Consider the following 10,977-nt stretch of genomic DNA (forward strand, 5'->3'; position numbering starts at 1 on the left):
TATACACTTAAAGTGGGTGCATTTTTTGCTAAGTAAACTATACTTCAATAAAGTTGATTTTTTAAAAAAGCCACTGAACTCTTGAGATAAGCAAAGGGTCACTTATGAAAAAGCAGTGCCATAACTTAAGAAGTTAAGGGTGGGTGGTGAGAAAACAGAAGCTGCAACAAGCTACCACTACAAACTCACATGTCCTAAACTGTACCTCAAAATTGCTCCACCCACAGCTTTTCTCATCTCAGATGACAGCAATCCCATACTCCCAGCTGCTCTAACCAGAAAGTTAGAGTCATTCTTTTTTTAAAAATTTATTTATTTTATTTATTTATTTTTGGCTGTGTTGGGTCTTGTTGCTGCGTGCAGGCTTTCTCTGGTTGCGGCGAGTGGGGGCTACTCTTTGTTGTGGTGCCCAGGCTTCTCATTGCGGTGGCTTCTCTTGTTGTGGAGCATGGGCTCTAGGCTCGTGGGCTTCAGTAGTTGCAGCACACAGGCCCAGTAGTTGTGGCGCACAAGCTTAGCTGCTACGCGGCATGTGGGATCTTCCTGGACTACGGCTCGAACCCACGTCCCCTGCATTGGCAGGCGGATTCTTAACCACTGCGCCACCAGGGAAGCCCAGAGTCATTCTAAAAAAATTTATTTATTAAGTTATTTTATTTTTGGCTGAGCTGGGTCTTCGTTGCTGCCTGTGGGCTTTCTCTAGTTGTGGCGAGTAGGGGCTACTCTTCGTTGCGGTGCACGGGCTTCTCACTGCAATGGCTTCTCTTGTTGTGGAGCATGGGCTCTAGGAGCACGGGCTTCAGTAGTTGTGGCTCGCGGGCTCAGCAGTTGTGGCTTGTGGGCTCTAGAGTGCAGGCTCACTAGTTGTGGCGCACAGGCTTAGCTGCTCTATGGCATGTGGGATCTTCCCGGACCAGGGCTCAAACCCATGTCTCCCGCATTGGTGGGCGGATTCTTAACCACTGCACCACCAGGGAAGCCCCTGGAGTCATTCTTGACTCTCACACCTTACATCCAATCCATAAGCAAATCCTGTTGGCTCTCTCTCAAAATATATCCAGACTATGACTACTTCTCACCACTTCCATTGCTACCACCTAGTCTCTCACCAAGACTAAAGCAATAGCCCAACTGGCCCCCCTGCTTTACTCTTGCCCCCTAAACCTGTTGTTAACCCAGCAGCTAGAGTGATCCTTTCAAATCTTAAGGCAGATCATATCACTGATGTGCTCAAAAAGCAGGAACTACTCCCCACTGCACTCAGAATAAAGTCCACGGTGTTACATGGCCTCCCACAGTCGCGTAAACCGGCTCCTTGACATCTCCCTCATCTCTTCTCCTACTCCTCTCCTCCTCGCTCAGTCTACTCCAGCCACACCGGCCCGCTTGTTGTTTAACAAACACACTGTGCAAGCTCCCACTCTAGGGCCTTTACAAAACTGTGTCCTCTGTCTAGAACATCTTTCCTTCAGATATCTGCATGGCTCATCATTCCCTAACCTCCTCCGGGTCTCCGCTCAAATATGACCTTCTCTACCCAGACTATCCTATTTAAAATTACAGACATTCCTGTTCATTGATAACCCTTATTTTACTCTAATTTTCCTTTTTTTCCAGAGCACTTACCACTCTGTAACATATTACATACCGTATATACTATGCATATTGCCTACTCCTCCATTCCTTCCATAAAACAACCTCTAGGGCAGGATCTTTGTTTTGTTCACTGATGCATCTCAAGTGCCCAGGACAGTGGTTCACTCAATACACATAACAGGTGTTCAACAAAGAACTTCTGAATGAATTTTTTTTTTTTTTTTTTTTTTTTGCGATACGCGGGCTTCTCACTGTTGTGGCCTCTCCCGTTGCGGAGCACAGGCTCCGGACCCGCAGGCTCAGCGGCCATGGCTCACGGGCCCAGCCGCTCCGCGGCATGCGGGATCTTCCCGGACCGGGGCACGAACCCGTGTCCCCTGCATCAGCAGGCGGACTCCCAACCACTGCGCCACCAGGGAAGCCCTGAATTTTTGAGTAGCTGTGTCAGGTACTGAGCTAAGCACTTTATATACACTATTTCATTTAATCACCAGGGCCACCCTGCGAGATATGTATTAAACTCACGTTATAATTGAGGACCATAAAGATAAAATAACTTGTCCAAAGTTACAGAATAATAAATGAAGTAGTATATGAAGCCAGGACTTAATTATACCTAACTTGAAAGGCTTAACCACTCATCTTCTAAAAGCTGGGTTTGAACGGGAAGAGAACTAAGCTGCTTTAGGATGTAACAAGGTCAAGAGTATGCGGAAGAAGAGACACTGATTTTGGATCCAATATAAGGAGCAGAGGCAAATAATTAACATTTAGAGAAATTCCTTCAATTTGCTTTGCTTCTAGTCCTATGGGCACAGAAATAAACGCTAATGGTTATCAGAAAGACATCATAAAAAAGGAGGAAGAGAAATAAGAGACCCTGTAGCCTGAGCTCTATGGATGAGAAAACATGGGTTATCTTTTCTCTAAATTCACTGGAGAACTTATTTATCCCAGTGGTACAGAGTGATATACTAGCAGGGTTTGTTTTTTTTTCATTAAAATGTTTTTTCCCCCTAGATTCTACTGGCGTAGTACAAGTGTTGGTAAAATTATATTTGAGAAATATATCATCTATGCACAAACATTTACAGATTTAAATCTGAGGGAAAGATACAGATTTCTGCCAGCATTACCATCCTTGGAACACAGCCACGTTCATTTGTTTACGTATTGTCTATGGCTCCTTTTACACTGTAACAGCGAACCTGAGTAGTTGCAACAGAGAACATACGCCTGCAAAACTGAAAATATTTACTCTCTGGCCCTTTACAGAAAAAAAGTTATAAAACAAGTATTAAAATATAAGTTTCTTGGGCTTCCCTGGTGGCGCAGTGGTTGAGAGTCCGCCTGCCGATGCAGGGGACACGGGTTCGTGCCCCGGTCCGGGAAGATCCCACATGCCGAGGAGCGGCTGGGCCCGTGAGCCATGGCCGCTGAGCCTGCGCGTACGGAGCCTGTGCTCTGCAACGGGAGGGGCCACAACAGTGAGAGGCCCGCGTATAGCAAAAAAAAAAAAAAAAAAAAAAAAAATATATATATATATATATATATAAGTTTCTTGACTTCTTGCATCAGTTCTAGCACTCTTCCTGATATATTTGAAAACAAAACCTCTAAATTCTAGAATAAGCCATCTAACGTTTTTGTTCGTGTTGATCATATAACTGAAAACATCTCAATGGCTTAAGTCCAAAGATAATGTGGTCTTGGACTTCCTTGGTGGTGCAGTGGTTAAGAATCCGCCTGCCAATGCAGGGGACACAGGTTGAAGCCCTGGTCTGGGAAGAACCCACATGCCGCAGAGCAACTAAGCTCGTGCGCCACAACTACTGAGCCTATGCTCTAGGGCCCATGTGCCACAACTACTGAGCACACGTGCCACAGCTACTGAAGTCCGTGTGCCTAGAGCCCGTGCTCCGCAACCAGAGAAGCCCGCGCACCACAACAAAGAGTAGCTCCCGCTCGCCACAGCTAGAGAAAGCCCTTGAGCAGCAACGAAGACCCAACACAGCCAAAATCAAACAATCAATAAATAAAATTTATTTTTAAAAATAATAAATAAATAAAATTAAAACAAAAAAACCCTCTTCATTGTATATATACAAAGTAAGAAAATCCTTTTCGGAGGGGTGGTGGTGGTGGGAAGAATTGGGAGATTGGGATTGACATATATACACTAATATGTATAAAATAGATAACTAATAAGAACTTGCTGTATAAAAATAAATAAAATAAAATTCAAAAATTCAATCAATCAATAAAAAGAAAATCCTTTTCCTAATACAGCCCAATACAAAAATCTTTTAAGTTCCTCAAAGGACTATTTAGATGTTCCTTATGTTTTGCAAATAAAGTGATAGGTTATACTATTCACGATGACATTTAGAAAAGTAATTTATCAAGTTAATAAAAATAGGTATAGAAATACACTGCAAAGGAAACAGGAGAAATACTGAGTACAAAATGAGGTCAAAAAATTTTCTTTCTTTAAATATTTTATTTCAAGAAGTCAATTTCCACATTAAAAGATGAACCAATCCAAGATATTATTCATTAACATTTCATCAAAATCATAAACACATTTAACTTAGATTTTAATATGGCTCTCAGCTTAAACATTTCCAACTACATTTTTCATATCTTCAACCTAAACTTCCAACATAATAATTTTAAGACATTTATTTGTTTCCCAGAAGCTTTTCCTCAAAACAAAAAAATTATTTCCAAGTTAACATCTTCACATTGTTTTTCTCAAAATTAAATGTGCTATATTAACAGAAGTAGAAAGCTACCCATAAACTATTTCCAAATATTATTAAATTTTAAGCCTACAGAGCCTTTTCCCATTTTTCTCTAAATTTCATTTTTTTTTACAACACTATAGTCACACACATTTTAGTAGAACAAAAAATTTCTTGTCAACACTTTAAAGGAATTAAGTTTCAAATGTTACATGTAAGAAAGCACACTACTCTCTTTAAGGGCTAGAATTTTCTATGGCAAATGATATAAACATGAAATTAGCAATAAAATTATATTAAAAATTTGATTTTTAAAAATTGTATTATATCTTTATAATATGGAATGAAAACAAATCTGACCATATGCCTGTATAATCAGACCTGTGATCTCTTTATTAAAATGTAAATCATCAGATAATCTCTAATAATAAAACAATCCACAGTATTTCAAATTGCAAAGAAATGTTTCCTACCTTGCCTGCTTCTCTTTCTAAGTCGACATACTCTCGGCTAGGTGTTTGTCGCTGTTCTCCCTGCCAGCTGGCCGGAAAAAACTGGAGAGACAGATTGGTTCCTGTGGCCACAAAAGCCTTTTAGAAAAATCAATACAAACAGGATCAGGAGCAGGACATTACATAAATTATGCAGGCAGTCATTTATTTTTACATCAGTTTCTGTCTTAAGCCAGGCAGCACCAAGATTACTTAAAAGTAAAAAAACATGCACTCATCATTTTTCTTAAGTATTAAGTTACAAACATCTGATTCCATTTTGAGGACATTTGCCATTGGCTGCTTAAATATAAAATCAGACATGGAATCAATACTTTCTTTCAGGTCATTTTTTGCTGACGTTAGTATAGTGCACTGCTAATGTCTAACCAGAAGCCACCATCACTGTATTTAAAAACCTGTATTTTTAAATGTGAAAATCACTGAAGAGCTGAATATTTTGAATTTTAAAGCATACCACAATTTAAAGTTGTGTAAATGAGACATTTTAATTCTTCCTGATTTCTCTTTCTCAAAGAAACACTATGCTCCAAAACCCATGTTAAAAATGCACTTGGAGATGACTGGAAGTGAAAATATCTCCACAATATATCACATTGGGAGGAGCTCATTATCATGAATAAACCAACCAAACATCACTTCAAGTGCTTTTTAATAACCAAAATTTATAAGATGGAGACAATGTCCTCCATTATGGTTTTTAGCAGAATTCTCTCTGAGACAAAAATTCTAGTTTCAGGAAAGGCTCAGCTTAAAAAATACAGACCTTTTCATCCCCATAGGTGTCTATTTTATCCAGTTTCCCAAATTCCAGTCACTTGCACAGTGAATACAAATAAATGTTAATACCTTCCTACTGAAAAAAAAAAAATGCACCTGGGACTGTCTCTCCTCTGATAAACCATACACCAGCCTGTGATGTGACTACTTCTCATCTCTCTAAAACCTTGGATGATTAAAAAAATATGCATTTTCTAAAATCTGACTTTAGGAGAACTGATTCTGACAATAACAAAAGAGTATTCATCTAATATTTATAGAAGATTTGGATGGCACAGCTCAACAGACAGAACAATCTAAAACCATTTCAATGAAGCCTCATTCTGTGTAGCCCCTGAGCAATTTACTCTGTATTTCCCCCAAGTAAAAAATGGAAATAACCATGTCCCTCTTCCCCAGGGAAAATATGAAAGAAATAAGTAAAAAGCATTTGAAAAAAATTTTTTTTCATCATCTAAATGTAAACTCTTCTTTGTTGAAATCAGAGAACTTTTTGTTTGTTTTATTTTACTAACTTAAGTTCTTAAGCATAATTTGTTTCCAAGCATAGTCTTCATCTGAAAGCAAGGGGTTCACATTTTTGGGCAATTTGTTTAAAGCATTAGTTGATTCAGCTATCTGCTAATTCCCCTGATGATTAAGGGCTTAGATTCTTTAGAGATAAAAATTACAGTACTTCCTATGATTGGTACTAGTAGGTACAACTGTCAACCTAACTGCTAAATCTCTACAGACATCTTTAATGGCATTTCCCTAATCACTGGGATACCTTTTCTTGTGGTAAATGTTTTATATGAATAGAGACTGAACAAACATCAATATTACAATATTAATCTTAAAAAAAAATTTGCCCACTATTAGCATAAGTTTAAAAAACCACCATTGAACTGAAATGAACTAATAATAGTTCAAATGAAAACAGACACTAGGTGGCAAACTGCCTAGGCTGTGTGACCTGAGGCCAATTACTTAACTCTGAACCTCAGTTTCCAGTATCTGTAAAGTGCTTAGAACAGTACCAAGTAAATGCTACATGTATTTGCTAAATACAATGAGAAGTAATTTTGAGCTGAAGAAGACAGCCAACCTTTTCAGTCTCAGATAATGAAATTCTCAGGGCAGATAAGAGATTCTGCCCATGAATGAATACCCTCTGTCAAAATCCCATAGCCATGTTTCTTCAGTATTCACCTAGTAACAAATCCTTCTGCCACCAGTGTACCCCAAATCAGCTGTGTTAGGTGAAGACATTCTGCAGCTCTTATTACCTCACCTCCTGCCTGAAGGCCAACCTCAGAAGAGATTTCCTGCTTCATCACTTCATGTCCATTATCATCTCATCAACATCCATCCCTCTCTGAGACAGGAGAAGTGGTAAAAACAGATCACTCTAAAATACCATTTCCCAAATTTATCTGACCACAGAACTCTTTATTTTATTTTATTTTTTTTACTGGAACACCTACACATACCTAGGAGTTGGGAAAATTCTGTTTGAAAACATAAAGATGTCACACTGGTAAAAGTGTCTGTATGGAGGATTTCTAGAATGTCCTGACTATATTTTATAGGTTTCATTAAATTGTAAAATAGCACACCTGTGCCAGTCCAACATACCTTTTATTCTTCCAACTTCAGGATTAAAAATACATAGTTTTTACTGCTTTCACAGTAGAGTCACCATACCTCTCATAAGTATTTTTTTTTCTTTTATTAATCATTAGTGTTGAAGATATCTCTAACACTCCTACTACAAGAGCTTATATAAGGAATAAATCAGATTTTACCAAATAAATTCTACCCCTCACCCATAATCATTTTTATTTCATGCTATGATACGGAGTCTGGATAAGTTTTATAACTAAGAAGAGATGAGCATCACAGCCTTACACTGTTTCACATCTAAATACAAAATAAACCCTTCATTAACCTCACTGATAAAGTTAAGGAGATGTTCATAATAAAAAGAATAAAAGAGAGGGGAGAAAGTGTTGGATATAGTTTAGGGAACTATGCATATTTTTATCAAACATGGCTGCTGTCAAAATAGAAGCAAAAAAAATGCCTTTTCCACGCCTATTTTCCACCACCAAATAAGTAAAAGCCACAGCCTGTTTATAAGTCATAAGATAAATTTTGGGCATTAAACGAAGTAACCTCTAAATTCAAATAATCAAGTACTTATGATGCAAAAGACACTGTGCAAAACCCATACAGAGGGGGCATATACGGAATTAATGTGGTCTCCATCCTCTAGAAGCTAAAAAATCTCTCAATTTAAATATGGCTAACATTGAACTAAAGGGGGGGAAACTAGAAAGAGAGGGAAATGTGAAATTCCTTCCAAATATAAAGTTACTTCCAAAACATCCATGGGTTGGGTATACCATCCACCTATTCCAAAAGGAAATCCAGACAAACGATGATATAATCACTGAGCCAACTAATGAATGATTCTTGTACCACTCAGTGCCAAAACCAGAAAGTATTTGTCCTATACATTTGAATCATATAACTATTACAAACACTCAAAAAAGTGGGCTAAAATCTAGACATTTTCTTTTATAATGTGCAATACTGACCAAATATTCTAGAGTTCCTAATAAATTTGGCCAGTATCTTCTCATGATCTGTAATACAATTCTAAAAAGCCTTCATTTTAAGCATCAAAATATTTTTTAAAAATGAACGATTTCAGTGATGAAAAGGGAGAATTTTGTGATATGTGAATTATGTCTCAATACCAATAAATAGATTCTCTACTGTACAAGGAATGGGAGAAGCAAATGTTTCAATATGTCTTCCCATTGTTAACCTAAATTCAAACTGCTTCCATACCTTCAAGTGTGTGCAGATGCAATGGTCCAAGTCATGGAGCAGATAATCAGATTCCATTATACAGTGCTTCAACTTTTTTAAAAATTAATAATCAACCTCTTTAGTTTTTTCCTATGCACTTTTTGGCTTCATCATTCTCTCTTCATTAGCACCTCCAGTAGGACAAACCAAAAGGAGATGAGGGGAACTAGGACACTTGAATTTTTTTCAACATCATGGAGGTAAGGCACCAAATCCACCACCTAAAACAGGGCCTCGGATCAACAGTGGGTTTTGCAAATCCATGCAATTCTTTAGTAACTTCAGGCCTAAACAGGATATGTTTTTTAGGTTTGGGGAAAAAACAAAAACAAAAAAACACCAAATGGTTTCTTTCTGATTCTCCTGAAGCTTAACATTCTAAGAAAAGAAGATGGCACGTTCTTGAGGGCTTTTTTTTCCCCTCTATTAGGACAACAGATAACAGATAACTGGATTTACTCTCAGATTTATTCTCAGTTACACTGAAAATAAGACAGTTTCACATATAGGTTTACGAAAAATCTAGCGTCTAAGACACAAACTATCGCCCAAGAATCAGAACCTTGAACGAAGCCCAATATTTTCCGTAAGGGTGTTTTCTTCCTACTAATAACCGACCCTTTCTTTAATCAGTGTCAGCCTATACAACGACCTTTCCTTGTTTAGTTGGGCTCCGGTTTGAGTTCCACTCGCGGCAAAGTGTTTGCCGAGTCGTGTCTGGGAAACATAATCCACCCGCCAAGAACCACAGGGAAGCGTCTCCCCGCGAGGACGCGGCCCGCCAGTGTCTGGTTTCGCATTTTGAATCCCGAGTAGGAAGTGAGACGGCGCCCGCTCAGTTCCGGGAGCCGCGGCGGCGTCCGCGGCGGCGTCCGGAACCGGCCTGGGCCGCGGCGGGCCCCGCGCAACAAGTGACCCGCGCGCGGCTCGCTCCCCTATGCCCCCGGCCCTCTGCCCCGCCGACTTACGATTTCCGAGCGGCCGTCGCGGCAGGCGTTCTGGAAGCGCGCCTGGCGCTCCTCGTGGGGTCGGTCCCTGAAGCCCGTGTACTTAATCTGCAAGGCAGAGACGGCCCGAAATCAGAAGCCAAATCCGCGATGCTGCCCGCCCCGCGCGGCACCGATAAGGGCAACCAGAGTCTGCGGGCAGATGGCTGCCCGGGCGAGACTGCCTCTCCGCAGGCGCGCCGGCGCGGGGTTCCCGGGAGTCGCGCCGCCCAAACTTTTCTCCGCCCGGGCCCGCTCGGGGCGCGCCGCGGCCTCCCCGCCGCCCGCCTGCCTCACCTCACATTCGCGGCTCAGCTTCCTGAAGAACTCCTCGTTCTCGAACTTGCTTCTCTGGTCGGGCACGACGCGCGGCATCTTCCCGCCCTGAGGCTGCGCCGGCCGGCCGGGCTCCGGGCTTCCGCGGGCACCCGCTGGCCGGCTCTGCACTGACCGACTGACCGCGCACCCGCGGCGCCCTGACTCTCGCTTCTCTTTGTTTCAGGCGCCCGCCCGCGTGGGCTCCCGCGCCGGGAGTCTGAGGTGCCGCCGCCCGCTCGAGCCCAGCCCACGCCGCCGCCGCCTCAGCCGTTGCCTACCGCCCGCGCGGACCCAGCACTCGCCGCCTCCGGCCGCCGCCGCCGCCGCCGCCGCCACTTCCTCTCACCGCCCACCTCGCTAGCCCGCCCGCCCCGCCCCCGTCGGCCCCACCCCTCCTCCTCGCGCGCCCGCCCGCCCCAAACTCCAGCAAACAAAACGCACCATTCACAACTCCGCGCCGCGCATGCGCTGCCTGTCCGCCTTCGGCGCCGCTGGGCTGCAGCGAAGCGGAGCTCCTCCCGCGGCGCGGCCCTCTTCCCCTGTACCGCCCGCGGGCCACTTGGTGTGGAATCGTCCGGTGGGGATCTGCCTGGTTCTTGGAGACAGGGAGCGGCCCGTGCGGGTTCTTCCTTTCCACTGGAACTTTTGGGCTCCACAGCAGCGCGGAGTAACCCCAAAATGTCACGTGAACGCGAGGAAACTTAAGTCCTTGGAGACTGCGTCCGAGAACCGACTGGGAGGGGTGTGGGCTGTGCACATCAAAGACTAAAGGTGGAAAGAGACCGAAGAATCCATCTGAATCCGCATCATGGTGGAAAGGTCGGAGCTGTTGGAGTCAGAAGGGCCTCAAATGGGATCTTACTCAACTCCCTGCCTGCTGGCTGAGGCCCTTAGATAGGCACTGGACCACCCTAAGCCTCAGTTTGCTTTTTTTCCAAAATGTAGGCACTCACAAGCTCGCAGTGTTAGCATGAGAGCCTTTATGTAATTCTAGCTCATGATGAGCACTCAATAAATGTAAGTTTCTAAAGAACAAGCTGACTTATATAACCCAATACCAGTTCATATATTTACACAAATGTGCAAATTCTAAAAAACAAGATCCATAAGTTCTAGGGAAGTCATTTAGCCCAAGCTGGAGAGAGCCTTATATGGGATTTATGGCAGAGCTTGACTCAAAGT

General features: G+C 42.4%; 1 protein-coding gene across 4 annotated transcripts in view; it reads right to left on the bottom strand.

The window, feature by feature from the left end:
* The window catches only part of CBFB (core-binding factor subunit beta), a gene marked incomplete at its 3' end in the record, with an annotated part of 64,075 nt that extends 53,997 nt beyond the window's left edge, over nucleotides 1–10,078 (bottom strand). For 2 of the 4 annotated variants that reach the window (XM_081217004.1, XM_081217005.1), the window contains exons 1-3: nucleotides 9,775–10,071; nucleotides 9,460–9,546; nucleotides 4,814–4,930 (exon numbers count right to left, since the gene is read on the bottom strand). In XM_081217004.1, the coding sequence (XP_081073130.1) occupies nucleotides 4,814–4,930; nucleotides 9,460–9,546; nucleotides 9,775–9,852 (282 nt within the window). In that variant the 5' untranslated portion in view covers nucleotides 9,853–10,071. Of the gene's footprint in view, nucleotides 1–4,813; nucleotides 4,931–9,459; nucleotides 9,547–9,774 lie in introns of those variants that run through there. The other 2 variants (XM_081217002.1, XM_081217003.1) reach the window with 2 other exon arrangements.
* Nucleotides 10,079–10,977: the final 899 nt, after the last annotated feature.

The sequence above is a fragment of the Mesoplodon bidens genome (assembly GCF_964165515.1).
Source record: "Mesoplodon bidens genome assembly, chromosome: 18".
NCBI lineage: Eukaryota > Metazoa > Chordata > Mammalia > Artiodactyla > Ziphiidae > Mesoplodon > Mesoplodon bidens.